The sequence below is a fragment of the Oxyura jamaicensis genome, assembly GCF_011077185.1.
Source record: "Oxyura jamaicensis isolate SHBP4307 breed ruddy duck chromosome 6 unlocalized genomic scaffold, BPBGC_Ojam_1.0 oxy6_random_OJ55, whole genome shotgun sequence".
In the NCBI taxonomy this organism is placed as follows: Eukaryota; Metazoa; Chordata; class Aves; order Anseriformes; family Anatidae; genus Oxyura; species Oxyura jamaicensis.
In genome coordinates, this window is record NW_023303990.1 from 136,215 (window position 1) to 163,346 (window position 27,132).

General features: G+C 47.7%; 1 protein-coding gene across 4 annotated transcripts in view; it reads right to left on the bottom strand.

Annotated features, from left to right (window-relative positions):
* HPSE2 (heparanase 2 (inactive)) overlaps positions 1-27,132 on the bottom strand; it is a 108,727-nt gene that overhangs the window by 59,568 nt on the left and 22,027 nt on the right. For 3 of the 4 annotated variants that reach the window (XM_035311807.1, XM_035311808.1, XM_035311805.1), the window contains one exon: positions 24,579-24,740. The exons of the other annotated variant lie outside the window; for it this stretch is intronic. In XM_035311807.1, coding sequence (XP_035167698.1) covers positions 24,579-24,740 — 162 coding nt within the window. The remainder of the gene's footprint in view (positions 1-24,578; positions 24,741-27,132) is intronic. 4 annotated transcript variants of the gene reach the window in all.

A 27,132-nucleotide genomic window follows, 5' to 3' on the forward strand; every position in this document is an offset into this window, starting at 1 on the left:
AGATGCAAGCCCCCTTCTCCAGTGCCTGCCCGCATCAGGCACCCTGGGGTCCCCCCAGCAGCAGAGTCCTACAGAAAGTCAGTCCTCCCTGCTCATCCCTGGGAGAGGGATTTCAGGCCCTGCCCCTCTATCTTCAAAGAAATCAATTCCCTGTAGTTGTCAGGCAGCCCTTCTATAATAAAAATTAAGCAAACAAATGTAATAAAGAGTTTTATTCAGAATAGAGGCCAATTTGCTACTAAGGGCAGCATTAAGGTCCTGAAAGGGTATTGAGTTACGGAGCAGTAAAGCCACAGAAAACAGCCTGTAGTTCTAAAATAGCTACAGGTGCCAAAATTAAGGAGGACAAAATTACCAGTCTGGTTTCAATGCTGGCCTGCAAATACTCAACACAACATGAAAAATAAATGGCAAGTGATTGTTTTCGTATTAAGAAGTTGTTTGAACATTAAAATGTGTTTCGTTGTGTAATTTCTATATTTGCTCTGTTCCCAAAACAGGGTCATTCACCTAACAGATTTATGAGATGACACAAAACAGGGGGGGAAGGTCACGTATAATCAGAGCACTTTCTGGCAGTGTTTATAAAAGCCTGCACAATTTAGCCACCCCGAGGAGGAGCACGCTGTACTCAGCACTATGTGCCTTGGGAAGGGCTGAGCACCTGCACGGCTCGGCATGTACAAGGACCTTAAAACAAACCAAAGCTGCCTCGGCGTGAAGGATGGCCATCCTTCTGGATGACAGAGAATGAGGTTTCTTGTCAACTCACCTCCTACCACCGAGGCGGTGGGGAAGAGCCAGCCAGCAGTAGCATCACCATTCAACTGGGAGGAGCGTGTTCCTCGCCTGAAAACGTGAAGTTTGGGCTCAACATGACAGCTGCTTGCACAACCACATGAAGCAGCGTAATGGCACATGAAAGAAAAGGTCAAATTTACTAAGTGTTGAGGTGTCATCAAAAGCCACATATTACTTCAAGATGTGCCTCCAGCAGCAGAAAGCCTGTCCACCCACAGGGAGCTCAGGAATTCATTCCAGCCCTGGTAGAAATCGCTGATCCACACAGACTTGCATAAGACCCGGCTCTTTTTCCTGCTCTGTCCTCCTTTAAAGAGCCAAAAAAATTAAACCAACCAGACCAGCATGAGCCTCTGGCAAGCCCCCCTGCTTTCCTTCCCATTTGCAGAACCACATGCATTACCTGTGGGCTGCTAATGCAGTGCCATGGTTGTACCCCACCTCCCTCAGCCTTCTCCTAGCTTCAGTTTCTGTGAACCATTGCTTCCAGCAGCCTGATGCTTCCCAGGGGGATTTGCCTGCCAGGAGGTGGTTAAAGCCAGGCTCCAAGCATCTCAAACCTGCTCAGTTTCCTCACCTCTGTGCTTCACCTTGAGCAGTGCTGGTGGGGGCTGCCTGCATGGGGCAGGAGCTCCAGCCAGCGGCACCACCTGCAACGTCTTCCTCACTGCCATTTTCCTCGCTGCTTCCTGCTGCTTTCCAAATAAAACTAGCGCAGAGCCGCAGCCAGCACAACTGTCAGCAGCAAGAACAATGTGCTAAGACAAGCACCAAGGCAAACAGAGAAGCCATCAGGCTCTCCACAGAGTAAACACGAGCTAAAACCCGGAGTCGCATAAATCACAGGGATGCTCTGGGGGGAGGACGAAGGGAGGGACTCGTTTGTCTTCCAGCAGCCCCAGAGGCCCCTCTGAGACCCAAGCAGCTCGGGCAGCGGTGCTGGCAGCGTGCTGCCCAGCTTGGCCAGGGAACTGGCTGTGGGGTGGGCACGGGCACGTCTGCTCCTGGGCCCGTCCAGGAAGGCTTTCAGGCTCATGGCCGGCTCACACTGCTCCGCTGCGGTGGGAGAGCTGCAGCCAAGAGGCAAAGCCCCTCTGTCACATCCCCTGAGAATGGGAAGTGGCTTTTGCTTCACCTCAGGCTGCACAGCACAGGGCACTTCTGGGGGTGGATCTGCAGCTCCAGACCACAGTGCTGAGGTTCAGGTGTGGTGGTTTGACCTGGAGAGGCACTCATGTCTGGGCGAGTCTTCCCAGGACACAAGACCTCTAAACACTACATATATGGGCTGAATATCACATATAAAGTCATTTCCATAGCAGTTTTGGTTTCCAAACATGCTTGGGCTAGAGACAGTGCACAGGTGGTCTTCATATCTTTTGCAACACCCTTCCAAAATGCAGGAGAAAAGCTGTGCCCATTCAGGTCTCTGCTCCTGAGGGCCCTTGTTCCCCTGGTGGGCAGTCACTGCATGTACCAACAGCAGTGCTGTGAGAACTTGATATTGAGTCCCAAGTTCTTCACTCGGCAATTCAGCAGCTACTCCCATTGTAAGTTGCATGACAGGGAAGCAGGAGATAGTCACTGTGCTAGAAAATGAAAGGGATGACCAAGTTTGAGCCTAACGCAAGAAGTCCCTTCATTCTCCAGCCTGTTTATCCTCCTGCTGCATTTCAGAGCCCATGTAGTGTACCTGGGTCCAGTTCTGCCTGGTACTAACACTTGATAAAAAACATCTGTTGTACACTAAGTGCAAAATGCATGCGTTTTTCTTTTAGGGGCTATTCACGTTCTTGACTTTTACCCAAAACTTCTTGAACGTCTTGGTGCTGCAGCACCAAGTCACACGAGTCAAAGACTCACCCTGCCATCAGGAATGGACAAACGTGGCACAGAATTAACTTCACAGAATATCCTGAGTTCAAAGAGACCCAGAGGGATCATCAAATCCAACTCCCAACTTGGGAGAGCCCCTAAAGGTACATGGCACAGGACCTGAAAAAGTTAATGTTAAGGGTTAGCACTGAGACTTAAAGCACGAGCTTTTACATGTATTGAAGTGCCCTGTGAGGCCAACATTTTCAGAACACTTTAAATTCATTAGTCATACAAGACTAAGCATTCGGGAACAAATAAACATTTGCTGAGGGTAGTGGAAACAGGGGTTGGCTGTTTGTACTGAAGAGCAACTCTTGTGCCCAACTTTTCAACACACTAGCGTGCTCTGTGTTACATATTCTCAAGCTCTGCTCTCCATTCACATTATTTGGCTCTTGCTGAAACTTGGGGCTTTGCACAAACAGTAATTGTGCAAACAGTACATTTCAGTATGAAGCTTGTTTTAAGTTTTCTGATAATCTCTGCCTGGCAAAATGTACACAGAAAACAAAGAGAAAATTACAATAAGCTGCTCAAACAGTAAACAGGAGTTATTTCTTAATTCAGTAGCCTCACTGTGTGCATGTGCGAGCTTATAACATCTATGAGTACTGCATGTTGGTTTAACCTATTTTGCAAAGCTCAGGAACAGAGATTAATTTAGATCCTTTATAAGCATCTCCAACAGCTGAATACACTTTCCTTCAAAGACATTGTAGGCAACCCAGGGGTCATTAAGGCAGTGCCACATTTGATGTTTTTGATACCAACATAGATAAGGCAAGTTACAAACTTCTCATGAAACAGATACAGAAGGAAATGCTTTTCCTTTTGTCGTATAGTCAGCAAACAACCGGAAGAGTATTATTACTAATTGCTCTGGAATACTAGGATCGAAATATTCATTTTTGATTAGCCATATACTTGTGCATTTTCCTTTGATCCCCCGACACGTCCCCCTTCCCAAAGTGAGTTTAAGTCCAGGAAAGTTCTGAAAAATCGTTTTAATAGCAGTTGACAGTGGTTGTGTTCAAATCCAGTAATGTATTCCTCAAATGCAAGTAAGAAATGTGAAGTCTATAACCCACTTTACACCCCAATATAAAAACTTTCCTTAGCTGGTGTCACCTCCTTGCAGGGACACATCCATAGCCAAAGTCCCTGGTCAAAGCAGCAGTGATACATCCAGGTTATGCCGAACTACAGGACTTTTACTTCCAGAGACTTTCCAGAGCTCTTCTGCCTCTTCTGGGTTTTCCTACATATACACTTGGCAAATTATTCTTTTCCCCTATTTATCCAAAACAGATAACTTGAAAAACTGTCCCCTTCCAAATCTTGCTGCCATGGGGAGCTCCATGAGCTTTCAGACAACAGCCAGCAGATCGTCATGCACTTGGAGGAGACTCCAGAGAAACCAGAGAAAACAGGAACTTCCTACCCACAAAATTCCAGAGAGCTCAGGCATACAGACCAAGTTAGAAGCCACTTGGGATGTCCATAAAGCCATAGCAAGTGGGAGGCTACACCTCCAACCACCTCCCTGCAAAGCCTGAAGCCTGTGGGAGAGCATCCAGGGTGCTCAGAGACACGCAGACAAGCCAAGTGCCCTGCCTCCTGTGCCCTTCTACACGCAGCCTCATCCAGCACAAGCCACATTGGCAAAGGATGGGATTTTCACTGAGCACTCTCCTGTAACAGAACTACGAGAGAAATCCATCCCACAGCTCTTCAGTGCTGGGTTACAGAGACGAACACTTTGAATCACAAAGAAGTTTCTGTAAGAGACACCCAGGACTTGTCTCAGGACCACCCTAGCCAGATACCTGCTGCTCTTTCTTGGCCCTTCAGGCAGGAGCAAACTTGGATTTATGAAACAAGAGAAACAGCCAAATTGAGAAATAAAACCTGCTGCATCCTGCTTCTTCAAGGCAGGCTGCTTCAGCAAAGTCCTGAGGAGGTCTCCAGCAGATGGATGAGGGTAGGACAGGGAGGTTATGTCTGTGCTGGTAAGTGTCCAGGGACATTCCTGGCACCAAGCCCAACTTGCACCAAATAGCCCATGTCTACGCTAATTATCTAACAGCCTCCAAAATAAGCTTGTTCATTCCAATGTTCCAGCCACTATCCCACACCCAGGAACTGCTTGCAAAAGACAGGCTGGCATGGCCAGAGCCGTGCTGAGGACTGCGAACACGTGGGCAAGCTGCCCTGGCACGGCAGGATATGCTCCCATCCAGCATGCCAGGGGAGTACTGCCATCTGTGCATGCTGAACAGCATACATCCCCTACTGCCCCAGACAGGTGAGCAGGTTGGTGAGAAACCACAGTTGATCTATACAGCCAGAAATAGTTGGAAAGTGTGCAGCACCAGCATCTCTCATTTCTTCCCACCCTAAGAGGTCAAGGGACTCTAGGGCAGAGAAGAGGGATTGAAAGTGTTGAGGTGCACATGAACAGCATGTTTTGAAGAGTTTGGCACTGGTAAGTGACCTGATTTTTTTCCCTTCATGTTGTCCGCATGCATATTCATAGTGTTGGAAGCCCTCACGTACCCCTCTGAGTCACATTGCAGGGAAAAACTCTGGAGTCTTTGCAAGGGCAAAGCACGGAGGGCTGCTGTGCCAAGAGTTGTGTCATGCCCAGAAGAGTGAGACATCACAACAGCACTTGGCAAAGATATGAAAAGCCCTGCAGGCTACCAAGAAAAACACACAGACACATCACCAACAACATGTAGGTATCCACTGGTGTCTGAGACAACCCTGAACATGTGGGCAACACCACCACTTATTCAACCTTGATGCACCTGCACTGAGTCCTGACACAAGCTGCTCCTCTGCACAGCATCCACCACTGAGAGTAGCTCAGTTATTGGAAGTATTGCCACAGAAACTAAGAAAGAAAAGCGTTTATGCAGAGAATGTTATTCCATGTAAATATTATAAAGGTGAAGACAGAAAGTTAGGAAGCAGTCCATGGCACACAGTTCATGGATGCTGCAAACACACAGCAGCTCTGACATGCCAGATATGCTCTGCACAGCCCATTTGATGCCTTGCTGAGCACACGCCACAGTAGCTGCCAAAGCATGAGAGTTCACCAGTGCATCTGGCAGGCAGGGGCTTGGAGAGCAACCAGGCACCTCTGCAGGGATTCAATCCTCCCACAGGAGCAGAGCACCCATCCTGACCACACGTAGGTATCATGCTTCTCAGTGGGCCATGTTGATGGGTAAGAGCAGTTCTGCTTGATAATACCAAGGTTAAAGCTAAAAGCAGCGAATTAAGATATGGAGAGTTATAAGATGGTAGCATAAGGGATGCACTGTCAACAAATGCCTGAAATTTAGATTATGGTTTGATGTTTGCTGGTGTCTTCCCTGTGGTATCACCCAGTCTTTCAGGCTGAGGATGGGCTGTAGCCAAAAATCCTCTTTCAGAACAAGCTCTGAAGATATAACCTGAGCTTGAAATATTGCCTGCAAGTATCTGCTCTCTTGTTTCCAGGAAAATACTGAAGGGAAGTGAGTCTTCAAGCAATTTCTGGTCCCTCCTACTCTTTTTCTGGTTGCTCACTTTGGTGATGGTAACATACGAATTTTGCTATTTCTCTCCTCTTCCATCATCTGCTCAGAAGCGCTCTCTACTCTAGCTCACACCAACACTGATGTTCACACTTCTGTCCAAAAAGCCCTGCTTCCACTTCTTTCCACACAGAGGCCAGGAGATAAGGATTGCTTGCTTCAGCCCAATCATTTTTACTGTGGTTTCATTTTTATTTTTTTTTTCTAATCGGCCTTCTCAGCACAGAAAACTCCACTGATGCATTAAACTTCCAAAAAAATGCCATTCCAATCGAGAAATAATTACCTTCAGCAAATCAATACACCTTCAGCAGCATGCTGAAATGACATTGCATAGGCAGAATAAGCAGTGGCGTTAGGAGGGGGCATCTGGGGCGAGCCTAGGTGGGCAGGGACCCCACGGGGTCTCAGGCTGCCATCCCGTGCTGGGGCCAGCCCCAGCAGCCAGGGTGCTGGGTTACCCAGGACACCCATTTCATTTTGCTCCCTCCACCAGCACCGAGCTCCTGGCAGGAGCTTGAGGGTTTGTAATCATCCATCTGAGCATAGGACAAGAAGGATGGGGCAGGAAGGAGGACGCACAAGTCAGGAGCATCCCTGCCCGTCCCACAGCCCGGCGGGAGGAGACTGACTGCCAGAAGTTCATAGAGAGGGGTGTGCAGTGAGCCATCGGCCGTGACCTGCTCCACATCTCCTAGTGACAATCAAACTGGCAAAACACTCCCTGCTCTGCAAACATTGCCCTGGGTGTCTTGCGGTACGTTAATCACCCTGCGTAAACACACCACCGTCTTAACCACCGCCCGGCACATCATAAATACAGCGGCTTGGAGCCGGCCATTGGTCACTTGTCCAAGGGATGGTGCTGTAAATTCAGAGAGCAGGAGATCCTGCACAGGAACAGCCCAGGAGAGAGCGGGAGACAGCTGTTTCATTTCTACATCTTACAGGAAAATATTTCCATGAAGTGTAATGTTTGGAAAATGTCTAACAACCCGGTTCATGCTTTCTACAGATTATGTGGACTTAGCATTTCTGTTGTCTATACTGGGATAGATGAATAGAGAGATAAAAGGAGGCATGAAAATATAAGACACTTGGAATGCAGGAGAATCTACAGAATGTGCGAAAAATGTAGGAAAAACTAAATAAAAGAAGAAAAGACAAATGAGATATTGTCAAGGCAGCGAGGGAAGGAACAGGGACTCAGTTCAGAGGTGGAATCATTAAATGACAAGCGAGGCAGCTCTTGCTGAAAGCCCACACGATTTTTTAGCCCTGGAATTCACTAGGGGGAGCATGCACACGAGGGCGAATGCCAAAACAAATCTGTTCCCCTGGAGAAGAAGGAAATATCCTGAGAGTTTCATCCCCTGGAAGGGGGACTCAGGGAATCAGCAGCTGGTGCCTTGGCCATAGCCGACGGGAGCCCCGGCCCACCAGACACCAAGCAAGGCAAAGCAGCTTAGCTCATTTCTCAGAGCTGGGAGTGAACACTGTGGCTCTTCTCTGCTGCAAAGAAGAGGGGAACACACAGACCCCTGCAGGGATCTGCACAGAAAGGGGACAGAAGCGGCCAGCAAGTAATCACAGAGCGCTGGCATGGAAAAAGAGTTTGAGGCTCAGGACATACCCAGGATCATGCCTCCTCGAAGCCAGGCCATGACAGAGTGCCTTCCTACTTATTCTGATTGAAAACACCCACGTTTCAGAAGGGAACATAAAGGCCTAGCACAAGCTGGCTGGGATTTCCCAAGTATGCATGTCTGTATGGAGCAGGCTGTGCATGTGCAGCAAGCCTAATCCCTCCGGGGATGTGCTGCGCTTGGACACACGCAGAGCAGCTCCTCGTTGAGATCTTGCATTTCCTTCAAGCATACTAGGAGCAATTGTATAACACATGCACACTTGGTCCATCCAAGGCTCCCCAAGAGGGTCCAGTTCCAAGGAGGCATCATCAGTTCTCGGACAAGCAGCAGCTCAGGGCTCCCATGCATGCGGGCACTCCTTACATCTCCAGACGTTTGGCAGCCCGTCAGGACTCCTGCATGTGCAGACACATCTGGGCTCCCCAGACGTGTGTCAGGGCAGTTTCTGTACACACAACATGCAGCCTGCAAGGCCCAGTGGTACTTGAATCCCCCAAAACCTGCCTGGACAGGAGGACACATCTGGGGAAACTTGGAGAGATGGCTGGATGAAAACCAAAGTATGCCAGGAGATGGAGGTGGTGGAGGAAGCCAGGGGCACCACAGATGGGCACAGAAGCCTGCATCCCTCCCCTTGCACCTCCTATCTGAGAAAGGACCAGTGCTTGTACCACCTGGGGCCAAACCCTGCAACAACAGGGGGATGAAGGCAAAGGTTCGTGCTGCTCCTGGACTGCCCTCCTGTTCCTGCACAGAGGAACAGGAGGCACGGAGTTACTCCCAGCTCCCCAGGGACTTCCAAAAATAGCACAAACATAACATCTCGCACCAGCTGGCCAAGAAGACTAAGGAACAGCTTGAAGAGGAGCCAAACCTCCCATCCAGTTCTCATGGCCCCCTCCCCCAGACCCAGTCCCTTTTCTGGCACTACGGCATCCTCAGCGTTCAGCCCCCAGCAAGCTGCTCCTCACAGGCCACCATCGCTTTGACAGTCACATAACTAATTGCAACTAATCCAACCCCTGTTTGATGAAACTCCATAGACTAAACCTATTTAATGTAGATGTTGGTGGAAACAAGGGATTATTTGCACATATCTCAGCCCTGCTCCCAGGGTTGTCCACCACATACCCATGAAAGGATCACCCTTCTCCATGCTCAGAGCTCCTCATTAGCCCCTTAGACCACATTTTACTGATGTTTGCAAAAGACACTCTCCGATTAAAGTAATTGCACTGTTTTTCCCATGAACATTAGAAAAGATGTGCAAAAAATAATATATGTAGAAAGCATTTTCCTCTCGAGTCAGTGCACAAGTCGGCTGGCACACTCAGCAGTGTTTGGGCTGCACGAAAATGAGCCAAACAACAGCATGTTTCAAGATGAAAAAAGTCCAAAAATGAATTTTAGAAGGATGAGCCCCTTATGAAGAGACACCCTTTGCAGCAAGCGGTCCTCTCTGCCGGGCAGAGCTAAATTAAAAACAGCCCGATTCAGTCTGTAAGGTTCCTGTCGTCTTCTGTCACACATTATTAAACAGATCAGAAACAGGATCTGGGATTACAAAACAGACTGAACTCAGGACTTCAGAAGACACCTGTCCTATAAATAGGAATCATTTACCAATTAAGAACACCACACATTTTGGCAACCTATCAGCCAATAAAAGCAGAAGCCCCAACACCAGAATTACCCTAGCACTATTATTTTAAATGCAGAACAAAGATTTACGTCATCATGACTTAACCCCTCCTTTCCCAACTTTCATCCAGCATATCTGTGCTGAATTTCCCCCAACATTTACCCTTCCTGTAGGAAGCCCACTATTACCCAAATCTTTCCAAGTTTCTGAATTGAGATTTTAAAAACAAACAAACAAAAAAACAACCAAGCAAACAAACAAACAAAAAAGAATGGCAGCAATAACAAAAGCAGCACTAGGTTTAGAGCTGTTTATCTGGATCTATTGATTTTTATTTTTTTATTTTTTTTTTATATTTTTTTTTTGCCTGTATCCCCACACCCCAGGGTTTCAGCTGTGAAACTCTGAAGCTGCTTCAGTTGCTACAGACATCAGACTTCCAATTGCAAAGTGCTTCAGAAACACCAATTAGTGATTTTGCGCGGGCTCTGATTTGTTGACACTTGGGTTTCTAGGAAAAATTAACAAAAACACGTGCAACAGCCTACATAAGGAACAACGCAAAGCGCTGCTTCCAAACAGGTGCAGCCGATTATCTGAGGCAACGCTGTGCCTGAAGAAAAACACTATTTTCTTCACAAATTTTAAGAGCACTAAAAACTTCCAGATAATGGGAAGTCCCTGAAGCTTTTAGAAAGTGTTTTCTCATACTCCATACCTGGTATGACAGCTGCTTCTTTGCAGCTATGGGGAGTTGTGGTTTTCCATTTGTGAAAATTCAAGTGAAATCTATCATTTTTTGGAAAGAGTCGAAGTCCTGGGGTTCTCAAATATCTTTACAGGTTGAACATTTGGAAAGGATCCAAGACTCCAATCAGAGCTTGAATATGTGGAAATATTTAACTCTCTAAGAAACAGTATATAAAATAAGCTGTTTCTCTGCTTGATGACTATTTCAGGATTGACTAATGACTTGTCTTGGTGCCAAACACCACGGAGATGGCTCAAGAGGATAATTTCTGAAACTTGAATTTGTAGCATTCTATCAAATGAAGACTATTTCTGTGTCAAAACCCTAGATCTGGGAATTTATATATAGCAAGATCATAAATGAACTTTTGGACACCAAAGATCAGAAGTAGCTCTACTACACTTTTTCAATGAAATATCTGCTAAATCTTTTTTTTTTTTTTTTTTTTTTTTTTTTTTATAGGGAATGAAAAACCTTTAAAATAAAGCAGGAAAATAAAGACTACTGTATCAAACACAGGCCCCTCCTGGGGAATCTCTTGCATTTCAGCTGTTTGGGATCTGGATCTTTGCCTGGGGAAGGACCTGATGGCAGAATGACTACTACCCCACTGTCCTGGTCAGCCCATCAGCTCATCTCTGGGGGGCATTATGGCAACAGTGAGCAGCTCAGCTTGCCTAAATTCAGCCAACTCTGCCCAAACAGCCCAGACATACACTTGGTATTTCTTGTAGTGCACATGATGCCAAGGCCAGACAGGTTCTGGCCTAGGCAGGGGCTGAACTTGCATCCTTGCTCAGCCAGGACAAAAACCATAGTCCAACCTCAGCATCTCTCCCTACAGGGTGAAGGGCCCATTTGGCCAATTTACTAGCAAAGGCTAATTAATTCAGCTGGGTTTCAGGGAGCATCACATCACTGTGATCAGCTCTTCTCTAATGGGCACACTCACGTTACACATTTATTTGGATTATAAGGATGGAAAGGGCCATTAATATAACATCTTTTTGCTTCCTGTTTGATAGGGGCTAGAGGACCTAACCTAATAATTACCACACCAAATCCATAACTTCTGTCTGAAACAGTTTCAGCAAGAGCCTTGATTTAAGGCTGACTGATTGCTAATTCACCTCATACCTAGGTAGAAGTGTTCCAACGTTTATTCTCAGCATTATAAATCTGCACATTATTAGCCCAGGGTTGTCCTGCACTAGGCTTTAAATCATAGGTTCTCTTTGTGCCTTTCCTTGCTAACACTTCAAGCTCTTTGCTCTGAGCTCTTTCTTCCCCTTGTCGGTACTTGTATGCTATGATCAAGTTACTTTTTAATTTTCCCTTGGACAAAATAAGTAGATGAATCTCACTAGAACCTTGTTGGCAACTCCATATTTCTAGGATTTGGTCACATTTATTGCTCTTTTCTGAATATTTTGTAACTCAACAGCATCTTTTCTTCCATAAAATGGACAGGAGAACTGGACTCAATGCCCAGCACTGCCTCACCAATGCCACCTCCAATGTTAAAGCTTCCCATTGACTCTTCCAGGGGTGCAGGGAGGAACAAAGCCTGTCCTCCCAGCCACTGCTGCCTGTGCCCACCCTGCTATTTGCAGCATCTCCTTTTTCATTATCAACATGAGATCTCCAACTCATTTTTCATTAACCACTTCCACCTCACAAACACAGCCTGTACCCTTTGATCCTGTAAAGACCCAATTTACATCCAGCATCAAAGCACAGGGACATGTGAAACTCAGATACCACTCCCAGACTCAGAGCTTGCTAACAACAGGAGCATGTAAGAGCCAGGCAGCAGGTTTTCCACCAGTCCCTTGACACAAAATGTGACATAATTGAAGGCTTTGGCACCAAGAGCACAGAGATACAGCAGGTGTTAGAGCAGTGATGTCTATTTAATATCTTACCATTTAAAATAGCCTTATACTCATCACTAGCTTTAGCAGGGAGCCGCACCAGCTGGAGGTGGTGTCATGTGGGGTTTCCACCAGTGCCCAGGGCTGGATCAGAGCCTGACACCGACCAGGCAGGGAGAAGAGGGCCCAAGGACTGATTAGCGAGAGAGGCTGCACAGCATGATGGTAGGGAGCACAACAGGGAGGATGAAAAAGGAAAAGCCATAAGAGTCCATCAGAGGGGCCGTGAGGTTATGACAAAGGCAGATAGCCATCAGACCCAGCTGAGCCTCGGCGGCACAGCAGCTGCTGTGCAGGGAAAGGAGGAGCAGGTTATGGGGCCACGGGGAAGATGTTGCCCTGTGGCAAAGGCAGGAGAGGGCTAAATGGGGGAGACGAACATGGAGTTGGGTTTTGGACAGGCTGGGGAGAGCAGGCAGCTGTCCATTGTGGAGGTTATGTGGGCTGTGCAGGGCTGGTGGGTAGGATGGGGAGGATGTCCTCTGTGGGACATTGCCACCCTAGAGAAGCAAGCTGGGTCCAAATCAATAAGGCAACCTGTAACACTAAGGATGAGACACCTGAGCATGGGATCTCATGTTTGTGCAGCAAGGGTAAAGCTGAGGGCACCGAACCCAGCCAGGAAGGGAGGAGAGCAGTGTGGAAGATCAGCCATCACTAGGAGCTCCGGCACTGGGTTCATGTATGTCAGCCTCACGGGGCACAGAAACAGCTGTGGCACAGGCCCCTTGGCAAAGAAGACAACAGACACTTGGCAAGGGGGATGGAGACATCATCAGTTAAGTGCCACGCATGTAGAATCATGACACACAAGTCAAACCACAGAACATACCAGCTTGGAAGGGGCCCTCAAGGATCACTGAGTCTGACTCCTGGCACCATACAGGACCAACCAAAAAAATAATATATATATAATATATATATATATATATATATAACCACGGACTATCCCAAATATGTGCACAAAATCAGGCTGCTGTGCCAGGTACTAGTGCCAAGCAGGCCAGGCAAAGGGCATCTACCCCCTGTACCCACCTGAACGCAAAGCCTCTGGAGGTACAATTTCCACTTTCACTGCTATACACAAACACCTGTGGTTACAGCCTCCTGTTGACCTAAGGACTGTCACCCACCGTGCCCAGGTTCCTGTTCTGCACGGACAACATAAAAAGGGTTACCCACCCAGCGAGGCTGTGGGTGTTCGTGCCAGAGAGTGACAAGGAACAGCTATCCGACATCAAAAGGTTTCCAGAAGGACCTTCTGCATTTGGTACAACTATTACTTTGTCAGACATCTAAACAACTTACTGGACTGTGTAGTCCCCCCTTCCTTATTTTTTCCTTCCCATTAACCTCCAAACAAATCCCAGAGCTGAATCAGTTTCCACCATTTAGAGGCTCCGCTCAAATTGTTTCTAGGATTCCCATCTTTCTCTTTCTTTTTACTTTACAAATATATAAATAGTCACATCGTCATACGAGACAAGTAGAGACTGACTCTTATGGGTAAAAAACAGATGTTTCCCAATCTTCCCTAACAAAGTAATATTTTATATATGGCTCTTCAATGGATTTATAGCCAATGAAGGGATGTTACTACATTAGCTCATGGAGGGGGTGGGTGATAAAAACTGGAAAGGAAGAGCCAGACAGGGAAAAAAGAAGCTATCCAGAGCGCTGCAATTGGAGAAGCATGACAAATGGGCAGCACAGTTTTAGAGGGCTTCGACAGCAAGGCAGATTGCCTGGCTGGGAGTGATTGTCCACAGCTGGAGCATTGCAGAGACCATCTGGTATTTCTTAAACATGCTTTCCCCAGGTGATCCGACTCTTGGAGTGCCCCAGCAAAGAGAAGAAAAAAGGACTGCGAGTCTCAGCCCCATTTCCAGGGCTACCCTAATTAGTTAATAGAATTATAGTTGAATTGGTTTCAGTTTCTCCTACAAAACGTCTGCTTTTGCCACCTTCTCAACAGAAAAGAAAAAAAAAATACTTAAATCCATGGAGTTTCTCATTTCTTCAAGAAAGTCAACGATTGTGTCTCTTGGCACAGCAACCCAATATAAAACTTAATGAAGTAAAAAGAGATCCAAAGTTTCCTTTGAACACCTTGCAGCCTCGCTCTTCTCCCACCACGTTCAGCCATGCAGGGCATACATTTCCACAGGCTCCCACATTTGTCTCCCACCCCTGGCGCACCCATCCCCAGTGTGAGCCTCTGAAAAAGCAGACCACAGACTGCGGGTGGGACTTGGAGAACCTCCTGTTTCCAGGATTTTGACCCTTTTTGTCAACTTGGAAAAACGTTAAAGAATTTGATTAACAGTGCATGCCACAGGCTCCTGTCCCCACGGCGAGGGGCGCAGGCAGAGCAGCAGTACGAGGGTGTTCGCTGCATCCCTCACGTCCCCCGTCCTGAGCCAGGAGCACCAGGAGCCACTAATGAAGAGAGCAAGAGAAAGCAGTAAATAATAAATGAGCGGACAGATGGAAAAGGGGTTAGCATGAGCAACCGGAGAACAGATCCTGGGAAGCCAACCGCGTTCCCACCAGCAGGCAGTGCCCCCACCGAGCAGCACAGGCAGGAGCCCAGCTCTGGCTGCAGCTCCTCACCCCCCACGCCTCTCCCTTCTCCTGTTTTCTCCACGTCTGAGCCCAGCCACGGAGCACAGGGCCGTCAGATGCATCCTGTACGCCACAGAGGAGGCAACCACCCCGCGGACATGCAGTCTTGATTCCCAGCTGCAAAGCCTTCAAGCAGCACATAAATACTGGTCCTGTTATTTTTCTCGGGAATAAAATATGTTGGGATGGTGGCTGGAGTGCTGAATCTGGTGATACTCCTCCGACTGCAGCACGATTTGTTGCTATGTCACAGTTTGCTAGATTTTTTAAATTTATTTTTTAAACTGCAGAGAACTTGGCACACACAGTCTGTCCAAATAGGCAGCCTTGGCTCCAAATGGGCACTGGAGAAGAGCTACTGAAGCTGGGCACACTGAACATAATGCCAGCCAGAAATACATTCACGAGGTGCTTCAGCTTCTCCAGGCTGAGAAAAAATCTATAAGTAAATGATTGGGACAAAATACCGCATAAAAGACTATTTAAATTGTAAGTGTTTTAGATGGCCAAAAGCAGCATATTCCAGCACCAAGAAAGCAGGGAATTTTGGATGAAAACCCATCCTTAAAAAGTGGTATAGACAGCTAGAAGAGCAAACAAAATAAGCTACAATTATAAAGCTAAAGAAATATCAACCAATTGGAAATTACAAAGTATAGAAAATTTATAAAGTATTTAAAGACATGAAGAAAAATATCATATCTTGCAGAGTTATTAGTGGGAATTTAAATATAAATGGAAACGTGAACAGAGATATAGGTCCATTATTCTGTCCACATGATAAAATTACTGACTTAGCTACAAAAATATAAATATAAGCACTTTGTTTTGGAGGAAAATATATGATGATGAACTAATAAGATGATGTACTTCACAGTTTATTAATAATTGAGAGATGTGTTAGGTAACATCTGCTTTAGATAAACACAGTTAAGTCATCCGCCCTGGATAATTTGCACCTCTGAGTACGCTAAGGACGTACTCTAAGTACGCTCTGACCCACTGACGCTAATTTTTAATAAATCTTGGAATGCCAAGTAATTCTAGATGGGTAGAAGAGTGCAAACCTTGTGCTGGTATTTAGCAGGACAGGCTAATTGCCTGGGGAATTGCCGCCAGTCAGCCTGGCATCAGACCTAGATAAATTAATTAAAAGCTAATTTGACAATCTAGCGATAATTCATTATATTCATGTCTCAGCTAATTGCCAGCCAACATACATCGTACATAATGAAGTCCCATCTAACTGTTACAAGTTGATTTAAGAACTTGCATTAATAAGAATACCTCGGCATAAGTAGATGGCGAGAAGTGGCTGACACGACAAAAACATTCATAGCCCGCTTCCGACCCCACATGACTCAGTGTTTTTATCAATCATTTAGACAAATATAAAATCCTTGGAGGCAGCGTGCAGATAGCCCAAGCAGGTTAGTAAATAACGAACAAAACAGACCGCGTTCACCCCGTGATCCGATTTGTATGGCTGCGTGGCCACGGTCCAACAAGGCGTGCTTTAATGCAGCCAAGTGCAAGATAATACACGTACGGGAAAACAATATAGAGCTCGTATCGACAGGATGGAAAAGTCTGTCCTGCAAGGCCACAAGACAAAGGAGGAGCTACAACTGGAGTTTTGCAAAGTGGAGCTTGAGGAGCCAAATCCGTTCTGCTTATGAAGAAAGAAAAGCGAAGGAGTGCCCTGAGTGCTGCACGTAGGCGCTGCACGGGGCAGTGAGAGGCAAAGCAAGATCCCAGGATCCTGAGGCTGGAAGCCAAAGCTGGGCCCAGGGCTGGCAGAGAGGGATGCCATCAGCAGTGCAGGGAGCAAGAAACATCCCATGAGAAGACCTGGATGATCCTGGGGCCCGGCAGAAAGAGCAGGGGTGAAATTCAGTCACGCAGAGGGCAGGTATAAAAACTCTGTGTAACATAAGAGTGGAAGGAGCCCAGACACTGGCACACTGGGGGTCTGCTTCAGGCTACAAGATCAGGGAGATCAGAAGCACGGGCTTATTGGGAGCATCTGAAATACAGAACCCGCTGGTAATTAGGGACCTTTAACTGCCCACACATTTGCTGGGAAAGGAAGACATCAGACACAGTCTTGCATCAAGTTCCTGGAATGCACCGAGGAAAAAATTGAGAGAGGAGACAGGAACGGCACTGGAAAGGAGGCTCCTCAAGATTTGCTTCTGATCAACAAAGAGCCAGCAAAAGTACGAAGGCAGAAAGCAATGTGGGGAAGGGATCACAAATGAGGGTGTTCGCACTCGTTAGGAACGGAGAGAGAGTAAGAATAAAAGCAGCCTGTTGTGAGCTGAGCTGCAGCTCGCCCCGAGGACTGGCAAGCAGGATTGCACAGAGAAGGAAAAGGGAGCTCAGGGAAGATGGTATTCTGCAAACATGCAGCCAGATAAGGCAACAAATGCAAGTTCAGGAGGGGAAGGTGGGTATGATGAGAACAAATCAGAACCCCTCAATGACCAGCGGCACATGAAGGAGAAGTGGAAGCTACAACAGAGTGGTAAGGGAGAGTACAAAGGGAGGACACAAGGGAAGAGGGACAAAGCAAAAGAGCCAAGCATTCAAACGAAACTGCTCACAGCAAGGATCATGAATGGTAACGAGGAGACATTTGATAACTACATTAGTGGGAAGAGACAGACCAAAGAGTTCATCACCTCCTGAGCCGGGAGAAAAGGTTAATAGATGGTTTTATGCCACTGAACACGCCACAAGCCCTCCTGAAGCTGTTAGTGCGTGTCAGCCCTCCCCCCCTCACACAGAAATCTGTTTTCTGTTAGGTTTATGTGTTTTCTTTATTCTCCACACAGCACCCAGAAAAAGCTGGTTCTGGTAATTACATTACATATTAAAATCAACAATTATAGTTACATTATAAGATACACAATTTATAAAATATTTTCTCTTATGAGGCTTGTTAAATAGGATGGTAAATCGAATTTAATAAATGCTAAATATGCTGTAAGAAGTCACATTCCCCACAGCTACAAAAGAAATAACCAAAACAGATAATGAGAAAGCCAAAGTGTTGTTTAACAGACTAGAGAGTGTCACCTGAAAAAGAGATTCACCTTCCTGACCTCTCTCACACACACACGCCGTCAGCACACAATGAGTTGTAAAACCACTAATTAGGGTAAGAGAAGGCAGTGGTCCCAGGGGGTTGGCTTGCAGCTGTCTCAGGAAGCAGAGAGGTATAAATTGGGACACAAGAAAGGTATTTCACAATAGCCAGCAACTTGCAGAGCTGTGCACGGAGACAAAGCTGAAATGTTTCAGTGCTTTTGTTGGTTCAGACTTCATGCAAAATGATAACAGACCACACAGTTAACGCAACTAAAAGCAGCACAGTTCAACTGTAAGCTATAATAGGGAATGAACAGAAGAAAGATTACTTAAATGTGATGTTTCTAAATGGGCCTGAGGTCCGTCAGCAACTATCTTTGGGAATTTCTGGAAGACAAATGAGGTTTCAGAACACTGCAAAAGGGCATATATAAGTGGCTATGTTCAACAGGTTGAAAAATCAAGGAAATCACAGGCCAGTCAACATAACTTCAATTCCTGGAAAAAATTTTGGAACAAATCATCAAACAACCCATCTGCAAAAAAGGGCTGGAAGTAATAGCCATGCCATGTGAAGCCAACCTGCTTTCTCTTTGACACAGAAAAGGGGTCTCATATGTGAGATAGAGGCAACAGATGTTATATACCTTTACTTTAGCGAGACTTTAAGTTCAGTTCTGTATAATGTTTTAATTAGCAAATTAGGAAAATAGAGTCTAGATGAAATTCCATACGGGGAACACACAACTGGCTGGGAAACTGTACACAAAAATGCAGACATGAGCAAGCAGTACCATGCCAATAAAATCCACGATTGTACAGGGGTGCACAGACAGGAGTGTCACGCAGAAGACGTGAAATAATCCTGCGGCTCTTCTCAGTCAAGAAAGACCTTGGCACAACATGGCTCATTTCAAGGCAAGACACTTCAAAAAAAATCCCAGACCAAGTGGAGAGAGCCTAAGGGACACCAAGAAAACAAGAACCACAAAAAAATTAAAGAGCGCTGAAAGGGACCTCAAGAGGCAGAATCAGCCACGCATGTGTCATTCAAATTGAAAATAACATGGCCATGAGGAAAGAGCAAAAGAAAGGCAGTCGTTCAGCGTACAGAACAAAAGTCTTAGGGGAAACATGATAACAAGCCTCAAATATGCAAGAGATTTCTGCAAGGAGGAAAGGAGCACTGTAAACGGCTCTCCTTGTCCACAGGGAGAGGACATGGTGTAAGGCGCCTAAAGCGAAGCAAGAGATTTTAGAAACCTCAACCGCACAATGATATAAATAATTACATCCTAGAGCTGACTGCTGAAGCAGGGCATGGACTCTCAGTTGCAGGAGGTTTAAGAATAAAAACCACATCGGTTAAGTCTGTTAACGAGGATGTCGCAGAAACCAGCGCAATGCTGGTGCCCTGCAGCCTGCTGGCTTCACACACACACCCAGGATCACAATATATTTCAGCCATGCACCAAATGCCCTCGGAAAGCTGTGTAGCAAAAACAAACAGCCACTTCACTTCAGAATGAGCTCATATAAACAGCTGATAAAGGCACAAACCCACTTGGTTACAAGAGAATGTTTTTCGTGGTGTGCTTGCCAGCACCACCCCCTCAGCTCTGATGCTGTCATCTCAGAAGACACCTGCAAGCCATCTTCAAAAGGGACTCTGCCAGTCACTCTCTACAGCCCCAGTACAGATACCACTTTTATGACACATTACAGTTTTCCTGACCCTTCCTCCTGGAAAATCCTTCTGTCTCAAGGCAATTATATTCTCCCTCTCTCTCCCCCATCAGAGCTAACAATGTCATTGCCTCCCTTTTGCTGGCATGACTCCTCCACCAGTACCTCAGTTGTGTTAATTAATGCGATGAACTCAAGAAAAATGTTTTCCATGTATATTTAGCTTTGAATGTTGCTTTCCTGTGTCAGCTCTGATAAATGTTTTGAGCCCCCAGAAGTCTGTCTGCTTACCAACAGTATCAGCTGGTCAGATAAATAACATTGCCTCTCCTTATACACCTTTCCCCGAGCAGAGCCCAGGTATAGCTGGTTTGTCATGGAAAAGGCTAGAAGATGCCCTCTTGAGGTACTTTTCAGATGTATTTTATATGATGCTGTGGATAATGTGTACAACAAAATGGTCTGTGATGGAGAGGAGGGCAGGCAGCTTTATCTGAAGTCAATAGCCAGCCCGTTACCAAGCCTCAGAAAGAGGGAGAGGGGGAGCAAGCCCAGCACCAACCACCCTGCCACAGCACCCTGTAAAACAGCATCGATACTCAGTGCTGCTGTACGGACCACATCATGTTCAGGCTGATCCAAAATAAGGTTTCAAAAAGGAAAGAAAGCTGCACTTACCTCTGCAAGGAGGCCAGAGACCCTCCTGGGTCCAGTCTCACAACCCCCCCCCCCCCTCCAGCCCCACAGGGTGTCCTCCATGGAAGCTGGCTATAGACTGAGATAAAACTATGTCTGAAGAAACTGTACCAAAAAAAACCTGAGCAGCCTTTCTGTCTGGCAGCACAGGCACCTACAACACCTTCACCCACTCCCTGCACAGCCCCTTGCAATGTCAGCCCCCAGAGCCCCCCCAGCACCCCACAGGAGGGCTCTGGACCCTGCCGACACCTCCTGCTCCGGGACCCCCATCTCCCAAAGCAACGTCCCTCAGCAGGAATCACAGAGCTGCCGGCCACCAGGGGAGGCCCACACGTGCAGGAAACACAAAAGTCACAGGTGCATGACCTGAGCCATGCGATTCCCTGCCGCAGCAAGCAGAGCTCTCACCATCATCACAGAGACAATAAAGACATACTAATGGTATAAAATATGGTATATTTATCTTGGTGGGGCTGGAAGAGGCTCAGCAAGAGCCCTCAGTAGCGTGGGAACACATGTGGTGGGCCAGGAGCTCTGTGTACCTTGGGGAGGGTCTCCTCTCCTGCTCCCTGCCTTTAGGGGCTGTGTCACACCATGTGGCAGGGTGGGGGGCTCCCACCGCACACCCAGCGTTGTTTTGCTGTCATCCTGATGCAGATGTGGGGTGGTAGGGCAGGCTGGAGAGCTGTCAGCACCAGTCTCCTGGGACGTAATCTGCTTTGCAGCTTCGACCAGAAGGCAGAGCAGAAAGAGGAGTCGCTTTTCTGCTGTTCAGAATGAGGAGGGGGGCACTATTTTGTTTCCTCGGGATGGGAACTCCTGAAGGCAAACGTACTATTTATGGTTCATCCCTGTATCTTGGGAAGCTCGGTTACACTTAACACTTCATGCAAATACAGGAGGGGACAGTTTCTCACATATGTCTGTTGACCTCCTGTGCAATTCCCTCTTCCATTAGGCTTAACAGGCTTTACATAATAGCAGTGCAGAAATCACTCTGTGTGGTGCAGACAGTGCAGGTATCCAGTCCTTCAAAGCACAAATGCAGGACGCTAGCCCAGCACAAACTGGCACCACAGATGGAGGGTTTCAGACTTAATCTGTCAAAGCTCTGCCTGCTACTGCCCCACTCTCCCCCCAGGATCACCACTAAGACCTGCACACGGAGTCTCCCTGCCCTGGGGCAGTTCCTCACACCTCACTGGCAGCCCAATGCTGTGCAGTCACCAGGGCTCCAAAATCCCCTCACTGTGACCTGGACATTTCTCCTGAGGGCTGCAAAGCAAGGGAGCCTGCTGTGACTCTTGCAACTTCCACTCCTGCTGATATGGGCTATAAAAGAAACACCTCCTGCTCCAGTTAGCTCGGCTGGGCAGAAGCAGAGGGGTGCTTGTAGGGAAGGGCTGAGCTGCAAGCAGCGGTTTCCAGAGGGCAGGCAACTCTGTGCACCCTCCCTGCTCCACCAGGGGCTGGCCCGGCAGCACAGGAGATGCTGACGTGTGAAACGAGATACCTATCTCTGAGCAGCACGGGGAGGCAGCAAAGATTAATAAGCCTCAAAATGTTATACAGCATTTAAATAGCACTGCCACAGATCAAAGACTATCACTCATCTCAGGCAGGCAGGCTCGGTAAGCCTGGAGAGATCACGTACTGCAAACAAATGCAAGATGCAAGAGAAAACCTGCAGACAGGAGCAGAGGAAAGCTCATACTTGTCCAGAGAAATTGAAGTGGCCTAAGCCAGAGTCCAACATGTGTTCCTGGAAGAACAAGAGCCAGAAAGACTGCCTGGTTTCACTCAGTCTCAGTTGTGTCTTAGCATAAAAAGCAAATTTCATTTTAAGACAGCCTCTTACCTTGGAGGTACCTGCTGCTGGGAGCAGCTCAACTCCTGGTGCAAGGACACAACCCTGCCTGGTGGCTGGGACAGGGAGCCTGCTGGGGACTATGTGCGACTGGTGACTGTATTTGGAAGAGCCCCTGGTTTACATCAGCACCTTGGGGACTGCAGAATCATGCTCCTTGCATTCTAACGTCTTTCATTCTTAAAGACATTGGGATACTGCGTGGAAGTGTGATGCCAATACCACTTGCCCACGCTTGCAGTATGGGAGTGAGTATTCTCACAAGACTTTGGGCACAGCACTCCATTTGCATTCCTTTGGTATAACTGAAGCACGGCAGGAACTAGCTGTAGCAGGAGCCCCATTTACACAGAGGCTTGGTGCTGAATATTCCTTTGCTCTGGGTTAGACACTGGGTGCTGAGTGTTGTCCACAGTGCATGCACTGTATGACACCAAGTGACTCCTGGATACAGCCCTCCAGGGGAGAAACCTCGTCTTCAGGGATCCCCCAGACACTCCATCCCTGCTCACTTATCCCCTTCAACATCCCTCCCCAAACCAGGTCTGGGTCCTCGCTCCCGAACCTCTCCTCGTGTTCCTTGCTGCCGACCTGGGGACTCCCTCCGGCACCATACAAACACGTTGTGCAGGACAAAAAGAAGTCCTTAAGCAAACTCTGGCTGATTGAATTTTGAAGGTAAGGAATGCCCTTCTGCACAGATGTACAACCCCCTCTGCCCACCCCAAACACCAGATCCATCACGGAGAAGGGAAATATTTACACAAGTTAGTAGAGTTCCAGTTAAATATTATGCTTAGCTGTCTAGAGTCCATGTTCTCAGACTATGTCTATGAAATAAAAGATTAAACTTCATAACAATTATGAAGTTGCTCTGCTCACATTCAAAGGGAGTTAAAGGACATTAAAATAGTTCTTTGGGTAATATTACAACGAAATTGCTCTCTCCCTCCTAGAGAGTTGGAGCTAAAACCTTGTGAACTCTCCTGTAAACACACTTGGAAAGGCTAAGAGCCGAGCTGATAACCAGGTAGCACCTCTGCTCCACAGGTTCCGTAAAGTATGTGAGCAATGCCGGAGAGCTTTTGAAGCAGTGAGGGAAGGAGGATAGGGGAGAGCAGCTTCTCTTCTCGAGGGAAGTTTGTTTAGTGGAAAGTAAGCAAGTTGTCAGGGGAAAAGCTGACAATGTTGATTCCAGCAGTTGTACTGGGAATAAACAGCCAAGTGGATTACGTTACAGGGAATGAGAAACGGCTCTGAGGATCCCATTTAAATGCTGGGCTTTCAGGAATGATGCGATTCAGCCATGCTCCTGGCCCCAGTGCCCACCAGCCCCCGGAGCTGAGCCCCCTGCCAGCCCTGGTACAGCCATCCCTCCCCTGGGGGGATCCCGCAGAGGCTGGCACAGCCGATGTCCCCAGGGGGAACCAGGGCTCACAGGGACAGGGGAGGACACGGACCCATGCTGGCTTAGGGCTGGGGGCTGGATGCAAGGCTGCGCAGCACCCGCTCGCCTCTCCCAGCCCGGCTGCGGGGGCCGCCACGGGGTCTGCCAGCACCCCCCCGGCCGGAGCGCGGGGCCCTTCTTCCCGTAAAAATGGGATGCCTCCCTGCCTTCCACAGGAAAGGACCCAGCAAGAGGGGAAGGGGATCGTGCTTGATTTATTAGCCTCTTCCTCCTTCTCATCGTCTGTGGCTCATCCAGCTGTAGTGATAAGAACAGCTATGAAAGGACACTGCTGGCTGCTGGGATCCCATCCTTCTGCCCACTCACTGCCTGAAGACATCAGTCCTTTACAAGCACCATTAAATGTGTATCCAAAATGTGGCAGTCTCCTCCATCCTTTGAGATTGTGTTCCCTGGATAATACAAACAGTTGCCAGAAAAAGAGTATCCTCTCAGCTCTGTCTGGGCCATTATCCCTTTATATTTGCTCTTTAATATTTACTGGGTTCACACAAAGTGCATGCTCTGAAAAAAAAAAATAAAAAAATCAGCTGCAGCTTAAAGGACTCCAAATTTAGTAATTGCTGCAGCCCCACCGACACGAACAGTTAGCAGGGAGATTTCTCCAGCGCTTCACATGCTGTGGCATTCTGCTTAGATCAGACCGTGGAAAACCTTCTGTCCAGAGGCACCAAATCTGGGGTGTTTGCAGAGGTGCCAACTGCAGAGGCCTTATGAGTCCACCATAATTTCCTGCAGATCCTTTCCCTCCCAGAACCCAGTAATCTTGGTAGGAAATGGAGGCAGCCAGCGAGATGCTGATTCGTACCGAGGTGAAGCACCGAGGGTTTTAACACACCTGTGAGTTAGCAAGAACTAGCCACAGCTCCTGGCTCCAGAGCTGGTCTTGCAGCCTTACCTGTTAGTGTGAGGTTGCTGTATGTGTTTGAAAACTGCTCCTTTAACAAAACCAAGTGCATCTGAGCTGCCTTTTCCCTCTGTAGCTCCAACATTATGTCAGGATGCTGGGCGATCTTACAGCCTTTCTGCTTATCCAGGGCAATGTCACTGCGAACAATGTCTACAGCAAAAGGGAAAGAAAAAAGGGAGATGGCCAAACCTCAGCTTTCATTTTCACCAGACGCTTGGATCAGAACCAGCCAACATGACAGCCACACAACCATCACTCAGCATGAGCAACCCAAAAAAAAAGGGTCCAAACCCCTTGGATCCACCTATCCAATGAACCTCCTCTGCTCAGGTCTCCTTTTCTCCCACAGAAAGCTCAGGTCATTGACTTTAGGAGGCTCACACCACTTTCCGCCCCTTCCATCCATCACCTGCCTACCAGATGAGCTCTTAAAACCACGACCCCTCCCTTTCAGGAAAGTGCAAATGGCTCCCAACAATGTTTATATTTTGACGCTGTTACTGGTGTGTTTGACACCAAATAATGAGAAAAGACTAAATCCTGTTCTGGTGACCCCCAGATTCCAGTTACTATGGCTTGACAAAGACAGCAAAGAAGGCTTGTTCTTGCCCTGTTGCAGTTCACTCAGCATGGCTCTTTGAACAGGTCTCTGTACACTTCTAACTCCTGACATCCAATTCAGAAGGCAGGAAGCTTACCTAACAATTACATTCTCTTCATATGAGCATTTTTTAAGTCATATTGTGGAATAAGAATACAATATTCCCTCTCCAAGAACAACTCACCTGCTGGGGAAATGCAAAGCTGGGGATAGCAGGGGACAACAAGAATAAGATGTGGCCAGTCTCTAAACAGGGCAGGGGCACAAACCAGTCCTTCTGAGACCATTTTCTGAGCTGAAGGAATGCTGTAACGTGCTCAGATCCACAGGCACCATATGTTGTACCGAATTCTTACAAAACCTTAGGCAGCCAGCAGTGATAAGGAATGATGGAAGTTGGAGTCCTTCCATCACACTGCATGAGGTCACCCTTTGCGTCACAAGGTTGCCCTTTCCTTGGTTTAATTCCCATCTAGCTAGAAGTTTCCAAAGGAGCTTATCATCAGAAGAGAGCCATTTCTTGCTCCACATGCACTCTCCAGCTCCATTATCATTACGCACATCAAGAAACACCGAAGCAGTTTCCAATAGCCGTGCTCCTGTCTTTCAAGGTGTCAAGGCTGAGGCTGTGCAAACCTAGGTTCCAAACCCTGTCTTGGGCTGACAGAGAGCCCCCTCCAAGGGTGATGGGGAGGGCTGGAGGCCACATTATCTGGTTTGGACCAAACAGGCTTGTTCCCTACAGGGATGGAGGGAACTTCTTCAGGTCGTGCCTTGTGGGTTGGAGCAGACACTCAGCTCACCTCCGCACCAGGCAGGTGCGGGACTCCAGGCCTGCCACTGGGGTTGCTCAGGTAAGAGCCTGGCCAACCTGCTGACTTGTTTGCTGTCAGAGGATGAGGAACTGAAGGGTGAGAGATCCAGTAAGGGGATTTGGAGGGGACAAACCATTTCTGTGAGGTTTGCAAAGGCCTCAGAAGAGTTTTGATGAGTTTGGTGAAAAGGCAAAATGGGCTCTTCTCCAGTGGGACAAAAAGCTTCCTGGATCAGAGTAACTGTGAAGAAAGACAGATCTGCAGGGTGTCATGGTGAGCTCTTGGCATAGCCACATTCAATGAGCACACCCCTCCTGCTTGGGCCTGCTCCTGATGGCTCCTACAACCCAAACCACAGCCCACATGGACCCAAAAGGAGGAAGCAGTGGCCTGGGACCAGGGACCCTGTCCTTGCGGTCAGGGGCCAGGGCAGCACCTTGGAGAGTGCAAGGGAACATGGCAGCAGTCCTGTGTGACACCACTTCCCCTGTCTTCGGGGACCACGGGTCACAGCAACCGCACGCTGTGTGCACTGACTCCAGAAATGAGGGGCAGGTGCAGTGCCTGTCCTTAGGTGATGGAGTTGCTGTAATAGGGATTAGCACAAGGAAGAGAACCCCCATTCAAACAAATCCCCAGTCATTTTGCAGAAGCTGAGGTCTGAGGTGGTGAGGGGGAAGGTGTGAAGGGCATGGAAAGTGAGGACACGCTTCTGGCGGTCAGCTCCATGGGGTTCCCAGAAAGCTGCTACTGCAGAAGTGCGGGAAGCAGTAGCAAGGCATGCGGGGTCCCTGCCTCTCAGACACAAGAGCCCAAGACCTACAGCTTGCACAAGACCTACAGCTGGAGGTGGAGCCCACGCTCATTATAGCTGCTGATTAAATGCCGGGCGGATGCCTGGGATATGGGGCTCCCCAAAGAACTCAGTGCCTGGTCACAGACCAGCAGCATCGAGGGAAGAGGGCTGGCAGGGCACAGCTGTGTGGAAGCTCAGGGGAAACCTCAGTAAGAGCAACCCAGGGAAAAGAGCTCACAGCCATCAGGTCTGAAAGTAAGGGAGGGAAAGGGGAGAGATGCGAGGAGAAGGAGAAGGAGAAGGAGAAGGAGAAGGAGAAGGAGAAGGAGA